General features: G+C 40.4%; 1 protein-coding gene and 1 pseudogene across 4 annotated transcripts in view; both read left to right on the forward strand.

Moving 5' to 3' along the window:
* The window catches only part of TBC1D12 (TBC1 domain family member 12), a 122,327-nt gene that overhangs the window by 22,410 nt on the left and 79,004 nt on the right, over window positions 1-20,913 (forward strand). The window contains exon 1 of one of the 4 annotated variants that reach the window (XM_045878457.3): window positions 1,357-2,444. The exons of 2 other annotated variants lie outside the window; for them this stretch is intronic. In XM_045878457.3, coding sequence (XP_045734413.1) covers window positions 1,510-2,444 — 935 coding nt within the window. In that variant the 5' untranslated portion in view covers window positions 1,357-1,509. Of the gene's footprint in view, window positions 1-1,356; window positions 2,445-20,913 lie in introns of those variants that run through there. One more of the 4 variants, XM_064595043.1, reaches the window with a different exon arrangement.
* On the forward strand, window positions 2,185-12,212 carry LOC129045902 (small ribosomal subunit protein uS8-like; annotated as a pseudogene).

Genomic DNA, 20,913 nt, shown 5'->3' on the forward strand with positions numbered 1-20,913 from the left:
GTTACTCATATATAGGTTATATTCCTTCTTGCATATATAAGAAAGAAAATATAAAGGCTTGGCAATGCTGCTTCCTCTCATTACTACCCCATTCTCCTATTTCTTCTCTTTTCATTGACATGCCTCTAGAACGAGTGGCCAATATTTTCCCCTTCATTTTATCTACAGCTAATTCCTCTTTAATCCTTTGCAATACAACTTCTTTGCCCATCTTGAAATAATAACACCTTTGAGTCTCAGCCCCACCTCCATCTTTATTCTTTCTTCCCAGAAGTCACTAATGACTCACCTTGTTACAATATGCAGATGACTCTTCAATCCGAGTCTCCAAACCGAAGCCCTAACCCAAGTTTTAGATCTCTAACTATATCCTGGATAGTCCCAGTCTTTTACTTTACCAGATATATTTCCCCTATTAATCAAGTTTTTTTTTTTCTAATCCAAATCCCATTTCTTCAAACCACATTAGTTTCAGTAGCAAGAGTTTTGTAGAAATTGCCGGTTCCTCCCTCTTCCTCTTATATGTTAGCACGTCTTGCGATTTCTTCTTCAAACGCCTTTCATTTCCACTCAGTGGCTATCACCCCATTTCAATCCATTATCACAGGGTTCTGGAATTATTTCAACAGCGCTTCTCCGCCTGACTCCACTTCCTTTCCCTCCTTGAGTGATGATGGAGATTTTTAAGAAAAGTGATAGGATGAAACGTGGTGCTAGATAAGAAAGATTCCTTTGGGGGCACCTGGGTGGCTCAGTTGTTAAGCGTCTGCCTTCGGCTCAGGTTATGATCCCAGGGTCCTGCGATCGAGCCCCGCATCGGGCTCCCTGCTCCACGGGAAGCCTGCTTCCTCTCCCACTCCCCCTGCTTGTGTTCCTTCTCTCACTGTGTCTCTCTCTGTCAAATAAATAAAATCTTAAAAAAAAAAAAAAGAAAGAAAGATTCCTTTGGTAGTATCGTGGAAGATAAAGTGGAGAAGAGAGGGTGTTGACATGAAGCGACGAAGCTCTAGATTGTGGCAATGGCGGTAGAGAAGATGCATGAAAAAGCGTAAAGTCCACCGGTGACCAGTTGGAGCTGGAAGGACTTATATCTAATATCCTGTATTCTACTCCCATAAATTAAGTACGTCAAGTGAATTTTTGCTAAGAGAGGCAAACCCGTGCCTCTGTAAGGATTGTCACGCTCGGGGTGAGCCAACCAGCTTCCATCATCCAGATGGCTGATCCCAGATTGGCCGCCGGAGTGTCAGGGAGCGGCCTCTCTAGCTACTATCTCTATGGTTCGCGGAATCTCCAGGTCGCGGTTTGACCGGGCCGGCGTTTGCGCGTGCGCGAACTACGGCGCGTGCCCGCCCTCCCGCAACTGCCCGGAGCCCCGGGTGGGAGGGGTGGGTCTGGGAAGGTTGCGGCGGCGGCCGCCGTGGCCCCAGCCCCTAGGGTTATTCCCGGGCCGAGCCTGTGCCGGGGACTCTTCCGTCGCCTCCTCGGGCGGCACTCACCCGGCCCTAGATGGTGGGTCCGGAGGATGCCGGAGCCTGCTCGGGAAGAAACCCCAAGTTGTTCCCGGTGCCGGCGCCGGAGCCCGTGGGCCAGGACGGGAAGATGATCCGGGCCACAGGCGGTTTTGGCGGAGGCGTCGGCGCGGTGGAGCCGCCGGCGGAGGAGGAGGAAGAGGAGAAGGAGACGCCGCCTCAGCAGCTCCTTCGGCGCTACCTCGCGGCGGCAGGAGGACAGCTGGAGCCGGGGCTGTGCTACTGTCCACTCCCGGCTGGCCAGCCCCGCGCCCCGCCGCTCCCGGCAGCTCCGCGCTCGGACGCCTGCCCGCGGGACTCGGGCTCCAAGCACCGAGACGCGGAGGTGGCGGATGCCCGCGCTCCGCGGCACAGATGCATGACCAACGGGGACTCGGGCTTTCTGCCGGGCCAGGACTGTCGCGACCTGGAGGAGGCTCGCGGGCTGGCCTGCGCGGGCGGCCGGGATCCGCGCCACCGCCGCCTCCGCCCGGAGGGGCCTGGCGACGAGGGCGCGGACGGCGCGCGCAGCCCGTCCGACTGGGCCGCGCCGCTCGAAGGCCCGCTGCGGAGCTGCTGCCTAGCAGCGGCGGACTGTGACAAGCCCCAGGGCGCGGGCAGCGGCTCGGAGGGCAGCCCGGCCAGCGACGGCAGCAGCAGCGAAGACTTGGAGCGGCCGGGAGACGGCGCTGGGGGTCCCGAGGAGAGCGCGTCCGCCGCCGCCTCGGCCGAGAGGACTAGCGGGGACGCGGGCGCTGAGCCGCGCCCTGGCGTCTCGGACGTTCAGGTGAACTTTCGGAACACGTTCGAGGTGAGCCGCGACCACCTGCCCGCCGCCGGGCCGCCGGTGCCCGCGCCCGCCACGGAGCAGGGCGCCGCGGGGACCTCGGCCCGCGCTCGACGGAGCGGCGGTTTCGCCGACTTTTTCGCCAGGTACAGCGCCCGCTGCGCCGGGGCTCGGGGCGGGCTCGGGGCCGGGGCGGAGGTTGAGGCCGGGCGCTGGCCGAGAGCGGCTTGCGGACCGCCTCCGTGCGGGCTCTTTGCTGGCGTCAGGACTTAGCTTTGATTTGTCACCGGGGGAAGAGGAACTGGGTCAGCATTGTGTTGCCTGTAGGAGAAGTTGCCAACTTTGTGGGGAGCGAATCTTTCTGTTCCCCTGTGGGCTGGAGGCTATACCTGCTATTCACACCTGGTTTCCGTGTATTCCGGTCCTGGCAGTGTGCTCAGGCCACAGCTGCAGTTTTGCCTCCCCCGGAAAAGCAGACGACCTGCTCGGTTCTCAGTTTATTTTTACTGTACTACGAGGATTAGGGGTGGGGAGTGGGGGTGGGCGCGGCGCTATGTGTGTACGGGTGTGGTTGTGAAAGAGAAAGGGAAGTCATTTTGCAGAGATGACTATTTGTGTGGAGCCTAAACCCATTCAGGTGGCTTGGGAATTCTTGAAATTAGAAGTGATTGTGTTTCATAGTGTTTAACTGTTTCAGTGGCCTTTATTAAAATGCAGTCAGTTTCGAGTTTAGAATTTGATCCCAGCCCTTAAAGCCAAATTACTATGGCGCTTTATCTAGAAAATCCCTCTTCTCTACTTCTTCCAAATAGGCCTACACTTTTTTCAGCAACTTTTTAATTTTTGGTGCCATTGTATTTGTGTTTTGACCTGCCATTCTTGAAATCAAGTTATGGTGCTGGACATTGCAGATTTCGGAAAAGGGTTTGATAGGGATAAAATGCTCATCCTATTGCACATTAATGAAATGCCAATTTTCCCGGAGTCAGATCTTGCTTGATACGCTTTTTTTTTTTTTTTTCTTGTAATCTCTAGGCAAATAGGAGAGTATTCCCAACTTGTAAACTCTCCTTTTCAGAGTTCTCCTGTGTTTTTGTTTCCTTTTCAGGGGTCTTGATAGAAACGAAAGAAACAAATTATGCAGCTCCAGTTTTAGAGGATTATACAATCTGTGTGCATTTTTGTAGACACAGTCACAGTTTTCTGATTGTAATTATTTCTTTTTCTATTTTATTATCGCTTATTTTCCCTTGTATGAATTTACAAAAATTTATAAAGTTGTTTACATCAAGATTGGGAAATTCTAATTTTGTGTTACTGGTGGGACAAAATATATAGTAGTGAGATCTGTATTTGTGCCTATAGTTGCAAAAATATACAAAAATATACTTAAAGCTTAGAATGGCAATATTTTTTTTTAAAGATTTTTTTATTGATTCATTTGAGACACAGAGATAGAGCATGAGCAGGGGGAGAGGCTGAGGGAGAGGGAGAAGCAGGATCCCCGTTGAGTCAGGAGCCCAATGTGGGGCTCCATCCCAGGACCCTGGGATCATGACCTGAGCCCAAGGCAGACACCTAACCATGTGAGCCACCCAGGCGCCCCTAGAGTGGCAATATTTTAAAAGCTTGCAAGGTGAGCTAAGTTCATACATTTGTGAACTTTGGGTGTTTTTTGGTCATGTTTTGATGTCAGGTGTCAGGCAATTTTAGACCTGGAAGGGGCTTTGGAGATTGCTAATTCAGTCACTGTACCCAGAATACCTGCTTGTGCCACCATTGGGAATAGAGATGATTTGGACAGTGGAGTGCAGGCTAGTAGGTATTAAGTTTGAAGACAGATACATTTTTATGCATTGCAAATTATGAACAATAGCAAAGCAAATCTATTATAAGAGGTTTTTCATATTAACAGTAGGGAGGAATTTTGATATAATTAAAATTTTTTTCTTAATCTGTAGACTAATAGGATTTCAGTTAATATAACTAGCTGATATTCATATAGCTACATTAATCATGTGTATCAGAGCACTCGATTTCAAGTCAGTAAACAGGTACCAGAAGTTAATTTCTCTAAGCCTCATTTTTTAATTGACATCTGAATGTCAAGATTCTAGGTGTCAATTGCTTCTTTGTATAACATACTTGGGAAAGGGCACAGAGGCACAATTTTTCTTTCAGCATTTAACCAAAACCTTAACTGGATTCAAAACTCCTTAAAAGCAGAGACTATGATATTCATCTCTGAGTCTACAGTATCTAGCGGTGGTATTGAGAACCTTGCTCAGTTTGTGTTGAATTGGCAACTTTTATAGACTCTTCCTCTTCACTATTCTCTAGGTAGTGTAATTTTGGTTTTTTTTTGTTAGTAAGCCAGTTCGGGGTTTGAACTCATGACCCTGAGATCAAGACCTGAGCTGAGATCAACTGACTGAGCCACCCAGGTACCCCAAGTAATTTTGAAGAAATCTCCCATCCTTGGGCAGAATGGTCAGAAATTTCCTTTGCCTTGACAACCTATGAGGGGGTTTTTTTTGTTTTTTTTTCTTTTCCCTTTGTGTGTACAATTGTCATTCTTAACTCTGAAGCTCCAGATGAGGAATCCCTTTGGGGATATCTTATTCTAGGATGTATTCTCCTTCTTGGGTACAACTGCTACCTACTGCCACTTCATTTTTTGATGAGGAAATTCACTGTCTACATGAGGTATTTTAGGTAGCTGATGGCAGAGCTGGAATTAGAAACCAGGATTCCTGATTTTCAGACCAGGTTAACATTCGATCACAATTTATAATCACCTGTGGCTTTTTTCTCTCCCACCTGATTATCCTCCATCTTTCCCTTCTTTCTACTTCCTTTCTCTATCTTAACCTGGCAAAAGTCTGTAACAGAAATACTTTTAAGGAATAGTTTCATGTTTGTTTTAATTTAAGAGAGGGGAACATTTTACAGTGGTTTATCTATTACTACAAAGTTATCTTCAGTTAAGACACATCATTGACAGAAGATTCATTGAGTAGGGTAGAAATTCTGTAGGAGCTAAAGGAATTTGGTCGAGGATGGGATTGCTCTCCATCTCCTACTTTCCTTCTCTTCCAGATGAGGTGAGTTCTAGTTCATTCCCTGTTGGGGGCTTGCCTCAGCTTCACATGGGCATCTCTCTGTGAATGGTGACTTGACCTTGGGAGCCCCAGAAGTAATATTCCCTCAGATCCGTGGTCTTTTCCTGTCCATAAATGTTTTAAAATGCTAGGTGGGGAGCGCCTAGGTGGCTCAGTCATTTGAGCTTGTACTCTTGGTTTCTGCTCAGGTCATGATCTGAGGATTGTGAGATCCAGCTCCTTGCTCATTGGGGAGTCTGCTTGAGATTCTCTCCCTCCCCCTCTGCCCCTCCACTGCTCGTGTATTCTCTCTCTCTCTCTCTCAAATAAATAAGTAAATCTTAAAAAAATAAAATAAAATACTAGGTGGGTATACTACCCCCACTGTCACCAACTTAGCAGTAAGAAGGAGGAGATGAAAACTTAAAAAAAAAAAAAATCTTGTGTTTCCAGACTAGCCTTCGTTCTTTAAGGTTCTGTTTATTACTCTTTCAAAAATAAAATAAATTTAAAATATTTTTATGGGTCCTTCAAGCAAATTCATGTCTTAATTTTTTTCAAACTAGAAAGATTTATTTTTTGGATAGGTACACCCTTTACAGATGTATTTTTTTAAGCCATTTAATACTTTTGAGTTTTGTTTAGATTGCACTGGCAGGGTACTGTTATTTAGAAACACACAGGTATCTGTTGCTGATAATTTTTTTTTTTTTTTTTTTACAAAGTCTTCATGTGAATCATGAGAATTTGGTGGCCTTAAAGGGCATAGCTAAGGTAGAAAAGAAAGTATTAAAAAGAGAATTGACATAGATTATGAAACATACAGATCCATGTAGCTTTTTCTATAATTACTGACTTCTGAAACTTACTAAACGTTGTGGTAAAAGATTATTTTCACAGAACTCTTTTATTACAGTTAGGCAGAATAAGGAAGACTAAAGGCTCTTTTAGTGATTTCTTTTCCTTTTTTTAAATTTTTTATTTTATTATGTAGGCTCCACACCCAACGTGGGACTTGAACTCACCACCCCGAGATCAAGACCTGAGCTGAGATCAAGAGTCAGACACTTAACCGACTGAACCACTCAGACGTCCCATGCAATTTTTCTTTATTGTTCTCAGAAACAACAAAATCAACCACATTCCTTTTTCCACTTAAAATTTACACTAGTTGGCAAAATCATAATTCACCTGACTGAACCATCATAGACTTCTGTCAGATAGGGCTCCCTTATTTGTTGCACAGCGTGTATTCCTCCCAACCAACTAAAATAAAATAAAATAAAAACCTATTTCTCAAAAAATTCCTTTTTCAACATTTCAATAAAGAAGAGGCAAAATACCAAATTTCTGATAAGTTTTAAAAGATTTTTATAGCTCCCCAAATCAAGCATTTAATATAGGTGTGGTATAGTTATTTGTAAGGAGAATGAAGGAATATCTTGATCTAAATATTACATTTTTGTTACTGCAAGAAATTAAAAATATGTGAAAATACTCTTTTCTATGTCATTATTGAAACTCCTTTAACATTACTTATATATTTAAAATATTTGAAATTTTTAGAAAAGCTGAAAATAATACGCAATTCATTGCTCTAGAATAAAAATAAGGCTCTTTTTAAGATTTTAGAGTGTTGTGAAGCTACCCATTATATTAGATTGAGGAGCTAATGGCTCAAGAGCCTTTTGTATTTGTTCCCTGTGTCTGATACCCGCTCCCCTCCCCCAGTCTATCCAGTGTTTTCTTAAAACACAAAACGCTAAACCACTGAAATCCAGCTCTGGTTTAAGGATGTTACCTTAGAAATTTGTGGTTTTAGGGTGGATGGTTAGAAATGTGATAATCTAAATATAAATCAGGTAGAAAATACTGGGGAACTCCAATTTTTCTGAAACTAAGATAATTTTAAGATAGTGGGGGGGTGGGCAGTGGAAGAGGGAAAGAGAGAATCTTATGCAGGTGCCAGGCCCAGCACAGAGCTGACATGGGGCTCAATCTCACAACTGTGAGATCATGACCTGAGCTGAAATCAAGAGTCAGACACTTAACCGACTGAGCTACCCAGGGACCCCGAGACTAAGATAATTTTAAGTGCTCAAATATTATTTTGAAGTGCTAAATTAAATTAACATTTTTAACACTAGATCCCAATAACAAGGCAGACTCTTACTCCAGTATTAACTTGGAGTTACTTGTTTGGTAGAAATTTTCTGAACTATTAAAAGTGGGCATAGAGATTTACTTTATTTTTTAAATACTTTTTATTTTAGGATAGTTTTAGATTTACAGAAAAGTTGCAAAGATAGTAGAGAATTCTAGTATATTCCTCTCCCCGTTCCCCTATTGTTAATATCACATTACTCTAGTACATTTAACACAAGTAAGAAACCAGCATTTGTACATTGCTATTAATTAAACTTCACACTTTATTTAGCATAGAGATATTGACTAAAAGATTTTTATTTGGGGAGCAGTTGTGTTTTATGTACAATAAGAAATGTTTAAAGTAGAAGGGACTTCAGGGATCACTTTATTCATCGTTTAATATCCTATGGAAAATCAACAGTGCTGTTAATCAGAGAAACCTTTTATTTGCTAGACATCACCTAGTAAGGTGGTATTAATTTAATATTGGAATTGAGTTAGACATGGTAATGAGCTGTTCTTCAGGTGGACCGAGGGCATTGATTTTCAAGGCTTTTCAGTTCAGACTATTCGGGGCAGTATTTAACAAACAGTACCTACTAATTTGCCTCTAGAAAAAATTATGAAAGCATATCTTAATTCTACATAATTTCACGTTTTTCCAAAGTTATATTGATATGTGTTTTCTAATTATGGAAATATTCCCATGACCTACTAAGGGTAGGATTTATTTTTATTTTACAATTATTTGCCCATAGTCAGATAGTGATTGAATAAAAGAATCAGAACTAGAGCAAAGGGGCGCCTGGGTGGCTCAGTCAGTTAAGCGTCTGTCTTCGGCTCAGGTCATGATCCTAGGGTCCTGGGATAGAGTCCCTCGTCAGGCCCCTTGTTCTGCGGGGGGCCTGCTTCTCCTTCTCCTCCTCTCTTGCACTCTCTCACTGTCTCTCTCTCTCTCAAATAAATAAAATCTTAAAAAAAAAAAAAACACAACTGATTCCTAGGGCTTGAAGCTAATACACTGATTTCTACGAATCATGAGAAGTTTGCAAACAAAAACATAATTTTTGGTGTAGTAAAAATACTATTGACTTGAGAGATAATAAATTTGGTTTTTGTCCTGGTTAGCTTCTGCCATTAAATAATTGTGTGACCTTGGGCAAATAACTAAATTTGTCACTTCAGTTTCCTTATCTGTGAAATTAGGAGATTCAGAGTTCTTTCCAGCTCCAATATCCTGTGATAATATGTTACATGATTTTCTTGCAATGTATTGTGGACCTCAAAATTTTGCCAGCTAAATATTACAAATGTGAACTGAGTTAAAGATGGTGCTTTTAAAAAGAGGATGTTTGTTTCACCTGTAAAATGAGAAAGTTGCCAACTTTCCAACTCTAAATTCTACCTTGCAACTCTTTCCACCATCTTTCTGTGCCTCCATAATGGTGTGCATGAATGTCCTGGTAGATGCTCTCAAGAGCATTTACAAAGCTGAAAAGAGAGGCAAACGCCAGGTTCTCATAGGCCATGCTCCAAAGTCGTCATCTGGTTTCTAACTGTGATGATGCAGCATGGTTACACCGGCGAATTTGAAATCATTGATGATCACAGAGCTGGGAAAATTGTTGTGAACCTCATGGGCAGGTTAAACAAGTGTGGAATAATCAGCCCCAGATTTGATGTACAACTCAAAAATCTAGAAAAATGGCAGAATAATCGGCTCTGGTCCCCCCAGTATGGTTTCATTGTACTGACAACCTCAGCTGGCATCATGGACCATGAAGAAGGAAGTGGAAGTGGAAAACACAGGAGGGAAAATCCTGGGATTTTTTTTCCTAGGGATGTAATACATATGTGCAAATAAAACGCCTCAATGGAAAAAAAATAAATTCTACCTTGCACATTTCTTTTAGTAAAGGTCTGACTCTGCCCCAGAATAATCATGCTGAACATCAGTAATCTTTGTTTAGTTTCTTATATATAGATAGTATAGACCAGCAGTTCTAATTAGAAAATTCTAGATTTTTTTTCTTATATCTCTTTGGAGTAGGAGAGAAAATAGGATAAGTAAATTCTAGTTAATCAATGCGGTGGAATTTGAGACCTTAACTTCCGGACCATGAGTTATATCTCAAAGATTGCCAGGGTTCCACTTTGGCAAACTAGTAGCCTTCGTGCAATAATTCCAAACTTTTGTTATACTTCAGAATCACCTGAAAGCACATTTTTAAAAATGAAATTCTCCAGAATCCACAACTCCTACCTTTTTAGATTCAGGGGACTTGCCTTTTTGGCAGATGGCATATTCAAAATACAGGATAGTGTAGTGTTAAAAGTGCTGGTTCTGGAGTTAGACTGCCTTGGTTGAATTAGCTTTCCTAGCTGTATAATTCTGCACTAGTTACTTGACCCCTCTAAATCTTAGGCAACTCATCCATAAAGTAAGGATAATGGTGATACCCACCTCATGAGATTGTCCATGAGATAATGTTCTAAGTGTGTTGTATTTCTTATCTGGCATGTAGTGAAGGTTCAAATGTTATTATTCAAATTTCAGTATGACAGCCGCAGTCCCTTCCCCAGCTTCATTACTGAAATCCATTTGTTTAAAGAAAGGAAGAGATGAGGGTGCCTGGGTGACTCAGTTGGTTAAGCGACTGCCTTCGGCTCAGGTCATGATCCTGGAGTCCCTGGATCGAGTCCCGCATCGGGCTCCCTGCTCGGCAGGGAGTCTGCTTCTCCCTCTGACCCTCCCCCCTCTCATGTGCTCTCTCTCAAATAAATGAATAAAATCTTTAAAAAAAAAAAAAAAAAGAAAGGAAGAGATGAATGGATTTTTTGTGTACTACCTGAAGAAACATTACACAATTTGTGTGGTAGATTTTTATTGGTAAAAATTTGTAGTGGATTTATAATTGGTATTCGGAATTGTATGGGAATTAAAATGGACTATAACGTTATGATCTAAAATTTCCAAAAGTCTTGAAGCTTTGACTAAAAAGCAAATCTGAGAAGGAACTGAAAGGAGGGAATGTTGAGAAGGATTAAAATATTTGTATCTTTTATTGTTTTAAGGAACTTACAGACAGGCAAAGCCAGTTTTTTAGTTTAAATTCATGAAATGTTTAGCTTGGCTCACTCATACATTTCAGAGTTACTATGTTGTGGTGGGAAAGCTTTGGGAAGAGTGGAAACATTTGGAGATTTTTGAGGTGACACATTTTGAGGCGTCTCCAAGTATATTGGGAAGGGGAAAGTCGGTCCTTTTTGAGGCAGCTTATTTCTTCCTAGGAACTCTGCCAGCTACCCTGAGTTGTCCCCAGGTAGTTCTGATTGATAGTTGCTTGGACCTACTGCAATAATTCTTAAACTTTAGTGTTTAAAATTACCTGGAGGGAGGAGTTGTTAAGAATGCAGATTTCTTGGGCGCCTGGGTGGCTCAGTTGGTTAAGCGACTGCCTTCAGCTCAGGTCATGATCCCAGGGTCCTGGAATCGAGTCCCGCATCGGGCTCCTTGCTTTGCAGCGAGCCTGCTTCTCCCTTTCCCACTCCCCCTGCTTGTGTTCCCTCTCTCGCTGTGTCTCTCTCTGTCAAATAATAAAATAATAAATAAATAAAATCTTAAAATCTTAAAAAAAAAAAAAAAGAATGCAGATTTCTTGAGTTCCCCCTCCTTTTTTGATTCACTAGATCTTGGGTGGGGCCAGCAGGAAACCAAGTATTTAACAAGGACCCCCCCCCCCCAGTGATTCTGATGCAGGTGGTTCCCAGCCTATAATTACTGAAATATTTGTTGATAGGCAGGTGTCCAGATAATAACTGAAAGAAGGTACAACATTCATTTATAACTCATATTACCTTATTGATTTAAAATTGAGTCATATGTAGGTCCTCTGTAATTGGTGAGTGTAAGTACAGGTACAGTAGAGAACAGGGGTAAATACAAATGTAGAAGTATTTTGCTAACTTTCACTAGGTTGAGAAGTTATCTCTGCCTGATTAAATCTTAGTTTCCTTTTTATTAGTAGGAAGGGTCTTTTACTTTTATTTTATGCTGTGTAGATAGTCATGCTTGCCTATTCTGTGAAAAGCTTTAACTTTTAAAATTTTACTCAGATCTCTTTAACCTGGAGACATAACTTTACCTCTCCTTATTTATAGCTTATCAAAAAAGGTGTTAATTTTCGTTCCTTCTGCTGCTAGTTGTAACTCTTTTCCATGCCTTTAAGAAAAAATCCTGCAGATTGAACATGGCTTATTCCCCTCTAGAATTTGCTGCTTCAGCCTTTCTTGGACTTCTTATTTCTGTGGCCAAAAGAAGAAAGAGAGGGAAACCCATGTGACTGTCTGGGTTTTCAGCAGGCTCTTTCCTGCAATTAAGAGAAGTTTACCTTAGGAAACCAAGCTACAAGTTACGTTCCTAGTTAGAGCTAGTTTGAGAGTGAACTTGGTAATGTGTTTAAATTTACCTTTGAATTCGGCTTTTCATTTTCTTTTTAATTTGATTTTTACTTTGAGATACATTATTGGCTAGAAAATATTTCCATCTGCCTGTTTCTAACCCCACGGAGATTAAAACATTCTGAGTTTGGAACTGAACATGATAGTTTTGAAATCAAATTGTGTGCTATTTTCTCATATTTTTGCAAATACTGTAATGTATAACTACCCATCATACACTGGGAATTATTTACAGTTTCCAAATCTGGTTTTCATCTAGACTGTCTATAGTTATCTTCTAGTCAAGTAGGGGAAATACTTTTATTGTCCCAAGAAAAAGGTACTCAGAGACTATAAATTTAAAATTTTTTGTAAGAAAAACAGAAAATACTCATCTTTTTTTGGCTTAAAAAATAGGAATTCATTTTCTGATAGCTCTGTAGGTTAGAAGTCTAACATATGTCTCAATGGGCTAAAATCACGGTGTCAGCAGGACTACATTCTTCTCTAGAGGCTTGAGGGGAGGGTCCATTTCCTTGTCTTTAGAAAATGCTCTTATTTGCTTTTGAAAAGCAGGACAGGAAATTTAAAACTACTAAGGATAAATACGTTGTTTCCATACTATTTCAGTTAAGGTGGTAAGGAAATAGATAAAGAAAATTGGAGAGTGTGAAGCTAAAGTTAGAGACAGGAAAAGCTGTTAAGAGAATGAGTTGGAAGATGTTTCTACAGAGAAAAATTGCTGAGGAGAATACATGTTAGCTGGAAGTTAGCTCTGTACTTTGGCTGCTAGGCTTCAGAGTATTACTACAGATTATCCCCATATTTATTTTTCTGCCCTGCTTACGTCAGTGCCTTTGTAGAGGTTTCTGGCAACTTCTTGCCTTAAAGATATCTGCTGTGTCTCCCTCTTAACTTCCCTAATGTCCTCATCCTCTCATGGCCTCTTAAGAGGTCATATTGTGCAGCAGAAATATTTTTTAATGATAGGTTTTATATATATATAACCTGTAATTACCTAATATATATAATATACCTTAGGTTAATATATATAGTACATATATGATATAATGTATATAATGTAAAATAACCTATATATGTGTTTGTGTGTGTGTATATATATATGTGTGTGTGTATATATATATGGTTTAATTTAGGTTCTAAAAGTTTAGGTGCTAGTATGACAGCTTCAGATATTAAAAAGTACTATTTTATGCAATGTGTTCTTCCTTGAGTTTCATTGTTAAAAGGAGAATTTTCTGCAAGCACCATGGTAAGTCTAGCAAACAGAATTAAAATCCCTCTCACCCATAAGGAGAAAATTAATTGCTCATTAGCAGGAAGATATATTATGTAGTTTTAAATTTAAGTTCTGAAGTAAACTATTGAAGTTTTAAGTCAGTAAAAGATCTCAACTGAGCAGTTTCTGTATTTTTGAAGAGTGATAAAATGTAGGTTTTTAAAATGTAAGTGATAGGGACGCCTGTGTGGCTCAGTTGGTTAAGCGTCTGCCTTTGGCTCAGGTCATGATCCTGGGATCCTGGGATTGGGTCCCGCATTCAGGCTCCTTGCTCAGCAGGGAGCCTGCTTCTCCTTCTGCCTGCTTCTCCCTCTGCCTGCTGCTCCCCCTGCTTGTGTTCTCTCTCTCTCTGACAAATAAATAAATAAAATCTTTAAAAAAAAAAATGTAAGTGATAAAATGTAATGCTCTTTTTTTTTGTTACATGGCCCTTGACACCCTGTTGGATTGACTTTTTAGCCTCATTGATACTACCTAGGATTGAAGAGATTGAAATCCTGGGTGTTGTTTGGAAACAGATTTGTTGTGATTCACAATTGGGTGTTGGGAACCAAAATTTGTTATCAAAGACTAATACAGTTTTTGATAGGTAATTATTATATAAGGTAACCAGCACAATAATTGAACATACAACCAGAGAATAATAGCGATCTTTGTGATATACTCCCAGAAATGCATTAATACTGTCAAGAATACCTAGGATAGCAATTAAATTTCAAAACTGGGCGTACAAATAACTTGAGAATTATACTGCAGAAAGGAACAATTTTAGAAGATAACCACTATTACATTTTCCCAAATAAAGGAATAACTAGCTATATATTTAATGAAGAGATAAGATTGTTTTGTTCTAGGAGACCACCAAAATACAATCTTTTGATTTAGTTGTCTATTTAATGGAAACATCATAACACCTTGATCACTAGAGGGATTTCAACTATGCTACTGGAAGATAAGTTGTATCACATGCCATCAGTTCAAGAAGTACTTCTAGGTCAGGCCTGAGCAAAAAGGTCAGCAAAACAAACCAACAACCACCACCACCACCCTAGAGCTGTGTTTTCCTCTGTATTCTTAGAGAGTTTAGGCACCTGATGGATATTGTTTAGCCTCTGCTTGAATTCTTTCACTAACAAGGAGGTCAATTTCCTCAAGGCAACCTATTGAGGGTATTAATTGTTAGAAGGTTCTTTATGTGGAAAACAGTGTATTTCTTTGTAATGTTTCTGGTCCTAATTTGCCTTTTAGAGCCACAAAGAACAAGTTTGTTTTTTTACATAATCACCCTTCAGAAATTTAAAGATTGCTTCTGAGCCTCTTTTTTGTTTTTGGACCTTCTGACCTAAGCATACACAGTTCTTATGAGTTAGTTTGCAATTTCCTTACCATTTAGTTATTCAAACAAACGCTTTTGAGCCCTATTATGTATTTGAGGTACTAAGGAAATTAAATAATATTAAACAATGAGAAAAAGAGTGTTAAGATGGGGAAGTCACATAAATCAGTACTTAACACAGTATTACCTGATTAGTGTTATAAAAGAAGATACAGGATGCATCAGTAGCACTGAAGGAGTGATTAACTTTGGGGTAGGAAGTTAGGGAACTCTTCACAGTAGATGAAACAAAAATGCTTGGTGTTTTACTAACACCAGAACAGTTGGGATTGGAATGAGGCTGACTGAGTGCCATAATTTATGCATGAAATAGCACAGCACTTGGGACTGCAGATGCTCAGTATGACTGCCCTTAGCGCAGGTGAGGCAGTGTCAAAGTCTGAAGGCAAAAAGTTGGAGCTAAATTGTGAGGGAGTTTGTATGCCAGAACTAAGCAATTTAAACTGATTTCACGAGGGGTGGCAGTACACAGGACCTTTGATGGGCTTTTTTTTTTTTTTAGGATTTGGTTTATTAGAGAGAGCAAGCACAAGCACTGGGGGAAGGGCAGAGGGAGAAGCAGACCCCCCCTGAGCAGAGAGCTGCACACCGGGCTGGATCCCAGGACCCTGGGATCATGACCTGAGCCGGACGCTTAACCAACTGAGCCACCCAGGTTCCCTTGCCGGGCTCTGAAAACAAGGGCGGTGTGCTCAGAATTGCTTTTTTTTTTTTTGTAATTTAGGTAGGCTCCACACCCAGCGTGAAGCCCAATGTGGGGCTTGAACTCAGGACCCCATGATCAAGACTCGAGCTTAGATCAAGGGTCTGATGCCTAACTGACTGAACCACCCAGGTACCCCGCAGAATTGCAATTTAGAACAATGACTCTTGTGGCAGATGATTTGGGACTTGTGAAACCAGGCTTGGATACACTGTGGTAGTTTATGGGTGCTTGTCGGTCTATTAAAGTGTGATATCTGGTAGTTGATGTAAATAACATTATATTCAGTCCTTTTCAGAAGGAATCACTAACAAATTGAGTGACATATGCTTATACCAGATGCCTTTTTGTGAAGCTTTAATGGAGAAAAACCTTGAATCTGATTTTTGTTTTGAGGGAAGTGGGATGACATGAAAATGGAGAGTCATATGAAAAATTATATGTCTGCCATGTTTTTTAAGGAATTTGATGAGGGGGGGGGAAGAGCCAGAATAGCTGTTAGGCTGGTTGTTTTGCTGTCATGAATCAGAAAGGAAACAACTTCAGGGAAAACCCTGCTAGTGTTAAGTTGTTGTAAAATCAAGTCTTTACATTCAGTGCACATGTTCTGTACATCGCTTCATAAAAGTGGATGCTGGCAGTATACACTTCAGCCATTTCAGGGATTGAATGAGGTAAACACAAAGTCTTGAGACTTCCAAACTCCCTGGAGATAGGGAACATGTCTTTTTTGTCCTGCAGAGAAACATAGGGCCTTGTATGTAATAGGAACACAAAGGTTTATTGGGCTACAGCCTTTAAAAAGGTACAAGAATGTATTATAACTAAATGTCTGGAACCTTTGAAGTGATCACTCTGAGAGGCTCTCCACTTGTTACTTTAAAAATATCATTTCTCTGGGATGCCTGGGTGGCTCAGTCGGTTAGAGCGACTGCCTTCGGCTCAGGTCATGATCCTGGAGTCCCTGGATCGAGTCCCGCATCTGGCTCCCTGCTCGGCAGGGAGTCTGCTTCTCCCTCTGGCCCTCCCCCCTCTCATGTGCGCGCTCGCTCTCTCATTCTCTCTGTCTCAAATAAATAAATAAAATCTTTAAAAAAAAAAAAAAGTATTTCTCAAACTATTTTGGTACCTGTCTTTGGGGAGATGTTTCTGTAGGAGAGAAATCCGTTTGGCCAGTGTAAGATAGGGCTAAAAAACTGAATGTTGGAGGGGATCAAAGCTGAAACACATTAGGAAGCCAACTAAACAAGTTCAGTTGTACATTAACTATAATAGGTACTTTAAATAATATCTTAGTTATAATAGATTTGTCCCCAGGCAAATAGTTAGACATAATACATAAATAGTTGTGGTTTGTACAAACCGGCATAAATGATTTCACCTTCATATTCTTTTAAAGGATTAAATAAAGTCAGAGACTTGGTGTCTGCCACCCTTAAATTTGGTCATCTTGGGTAGATCTGGCAATATCAGTTTAATTTTGGTGGAGCCTAAAACTCTTTTGTTACTTACCACTGTGTTTGCAAAAACAGTCCATGTTTAAAGGAATTTTTTTTTTTAAGATTGATTTATTTATTTTGAGGGAGAGAGAGCGAGTGCGGTGCACACAAGAGGGAGGGGCAGAGGGAGAAGAAGAGAGAATCTCAAGCAGACTCCATGCTCAGCATGGAGCCCAACATAGGGCTGGATCTCACCACCCTGAGATCACGACCTGAGCCAAAACCAAGAGTCAGTCGCTTTACGGACTGCACCACCCAGGTGCCCCTAAAGGACTAACTTTTATATAGATTATGGGAAAATCCATAATATAGCATCTGTAACTGGCAGTGTCATAATGTAAAAGAAATATTGAACTCTGTATGGTAAATGTTGCCTTAATGATGTTGCAAGTTTTGAAATACCCTTTGTGTTTTTTCCACTTGGGAAATAAATAATTTTCTTCAGCTTTTCTTTTCTTTTTTTTTTGAGAGAGAGGGAGAGAGAGCGTGTGCACATGCAGGGGGAGGGCAGAAGGAGAGGGAGAGAGAGACTTAAGCAGGCTCCATGCCCAGTGTGGAGCCTGATGCAAGGCTCGATCTCATGACCCTGAGATCATGACCTGAGTGAAAATCAAGAGCAGGACACTTAACCGATTGAGCCACCTGGATGCCCCTTCTTCAGCTTTTCTGATTAGCAAAACAAATTATTCTCAATTTCAGTAGAAGTAGATTTATCTGGCTTTTTCTTGCACTCTGTCTTGTATTTTTGATCCTTTATTAATAGCAAACACATTCATCTTTTGTCATTTTGTTCATTCTTATTCATTCTTACAAATCTATACTAAAAAACATTTGTTTGCCATCACCAAAGTTTTTAATAATATTAGCCTTCATTTTAGATTTGATAAAGCTTAAAAACAGCTCATGTAGAATAAACAGCTTTTGATATAAACAGTCATTTTTGTATCTTGTTTAAAAAGCCTTAACCAGTGGGATTTAGTTTTCTGTGCAATATATTTAATTCCAAACACTGCCAGAAAAAAAATAAGTGAATTTCCTTGAAATAGTTCTTACTTTATAAAGTTGTGTGGTTTAGACATGGTTTTTGGTTTGGCATACTTATTACTACTTAAAGATATGGGTCTAGGCTTAATTAAACTGGTGACCATGTTTTAAAAATTGATAATTGGAAGTTCAGTTTTAGAAACCTCTTAACATTTTTTATTATGGTAAAATACATAGAAAATTTACCATTAGTGACATTTAATGCATTCATGGTGTTTATAGTCATCACCACTGTCTAGTTCCAAGACATTTCATTGCTCCAAAAGGAACCTCCATACCCATTAGCAGTCACTGCACTCCCCTCTCCCCCCAAGCCCCTGGCAACCACTGATCTGTGTCCTGTTTCAGTGGGTTTGCATATTCTGGATGTTTTGTGTAAATGAAATCATACAATACATGGCCTTTTGTGTCTTTCACTTAGCATAATGTTTTCAAGGTTCGTCCATGTTGTAGCATGTATCAGTACCGTTCTACTTTTGATGGCTGAATAGTATTCCATTGTGTGGCCATACCAGAATTTTTTATCCACTAATCCATTGACAGACAGTTATTTGGGTTGTTTTCAGTTTTTGGATTTTATGAATACTACTGCTATGAACATTTGTGTATAAACAAATTTTTTTTTTAATACCTCTCAAGTTATTTTGGCTATTAGGCCTAGGAGTGGAATTGTGAGGTCATATGATAATGTTTAACTTACCAGGGAACCACCAGTTGTTTTCCACAGTACCTGCACCATTTTACATTCGCACCAGCAATGTACAAGGATTCCACATTTTGCACATCCTCTTCAGCACCTATAATTTTCCTTTTTTTTCCCTAGTTATAGCCATCCTAGTGGGTATGGAGTGGTATCTCACTGTAGTCTTAATTTGAATTTCCCTAATGACTAATGATGTTGAGCATCTTTTCATGTGCTTGTTAGATATTTGTGTATCTGTTTTGGAGAAATGTTTATTCATATCTTTGCCCATTTTTAATTGGGCTGTCTGTATTTTTGTTGAGTTATGAGTTCTTTATATATTCTGAATACTAGCCCTTTATCAGTTACATAATTTGGAAATATTTTCTCGTATTCTATGGCTTGTCTTTATACTTTCTTAATAGTATCATTTGATGCACAAAAGTACGAACTGTTTAGATTGGCTATATTTGGGGTGCCTGGGTGGCTCAGTCAGTTAAACATCTGATTCTTGATTTTGGCTCGGGTCATGATTTCAGGATTGTGAGATCAAGCCCTATGTGGGGCTCCCGTGCTCGGTGTGGAGTCTGCTTGAGATTCTCTCTCTCTCTCTTTCCCTCTCCCTCTGCCCCTCCCCCTGCTTGCAGGTGCACACACGCTCTTTCTCTCTCTCAAGTAAATAAGCTCTTTAGATTGGCTATATTACAGTTCTAAGTATGTGTAACCAACTTAGTTTATCCTTTAATAGAAATAAAATGTGTATATAAGCTATATAGAGCATAGAGGCAGGAAAGTACAGAATGTGTGGAAAAGGATATAGAGTTTGGCTAAGATGTTAGGGTTAGTGTCCATAATTTTAAGGAACAGAAGCCCACCTAAGCTACCTTAAATGAAGGAAGGTTTATTGTAGGCGTGTAATAGGCATTTTATATTTTGAAAATAGAAAATAAAATATACCTGGGGTATAGAGTGCTGGGAACAGTGGTTTCTCCACTTTTCAAGAGATGGTTTTTCTCATCTTTCTGTCTCCTGGTTGGTCAGTGCATGGTTTCCACCTGCAAAAGCCCTATATAGCTTTCCCAGCTCTACCTGATTTATTAGTTCAAGCATCTACCAGCCTTCAACTCACTCAGTCTCTAAGTTTCCTATTTAAAAATCCTGGGACCAAAAAAAAAGGGGGGGGGGGCAACCCCTTCGGGTCCCCTCCTTCCTTGGGAGCTTTGTACTATCACTCAATAAACCTTGCTTTGCTGCCCACCACCCCCTCCAAAAAAAATCCTGGGAATCTGATTGTCTCAGCCTATGAATGAATTTGTTCTGAAGGGCAAGGTCATAAGATACAAATACAGCCATATTGGGCTACTGCTTCAGTAGGGATTGGGGCAAATGCACAAAGAAGTGGGAGTGGGTTGCAGGTATGCTAAAGTCACATACATATCTCTTAGTTGTGGCAAGAGTAGTAGGAACTAATGTTGGACAGATAATTTGGGTTCAAGTTGTGAAAAGCTTTTAGTACTAGGATAAGAATTAAAAATTTTCCGTAAATATTAGGGACTATTGAGGGTTTGAGGGCAAGGAAATGAAATGCTCTATTCCTTCCTGTTTGTACTTTATAGTTTATTCTAGCCAGAATGAGTTCTTTAACATTCTCCTCTCTAATTTCTGTTTGTCTAGACCCTCCCTTGCTCATTCAGCAAGCATATTTGTACACCAACTATATTCCAGGAAAGGAAGGAACTAGAATAAGACTTTACTTTCTGGTAAAGTCAGTGATGATCACATTGCAGATATAAATTGAAATGCTATGATGTGATACTAGCAGGGAGCATGAGATGGGAGAGGCAAGATTTACTTCTCGGGCACTGAGTCTGCCTTGTAAGTGTATCTTCAGGTTCATTCCAGTACTTTACAGGAGTTAGGGGAGAGGGTGATTACAAAGAGGTAACATGATGGAGTTTTTTGGGATGATGGAACTGTTGTATACCTCAATTGTGGTTGTAGTTATGCAAATCTATACATGTGGTGAAACTTGTAGAACTTACATCAAAAGAAAAACGGCCAATTTTCATTTTGTGTTAGTTTAAAAAATATTTACTGAGTGTTTTAGTTTTACATAGCTTATATGCAGGGCGTTGTGAATGTTATACAATCCTGTTCTCAGTGCATTTATAGTTTAAAAGTTGCATTCAGATCAGTATAGATGATAGAAAGTGGAAAGTATTAGAAGAGAGTGATGCAAGAAGTGGCTCCTAAGAGAAGGGTTCATAGAAATAATGGCTCACTAGACTGCGCTCCTCTATTA

Source organism: Mirounga angustirostris, unplaced genomic scaffold (assembly GCF_029215605.1).
Source record: "Mirounga angustirostris isolate CCGP_5_RB_7025 unplaced genomic scaffold, mMirAng1.0.hap1 SCAF_6, whole genome shotgun sequence".
In the NCBI taxonomy this organism is placed as follows: domain Eukaryota; kingdom Metazoa; phylum Chordata; class Mammalia; order Carnivora; family Phocidae; genus Mirounga; species Mirounga angustirostris.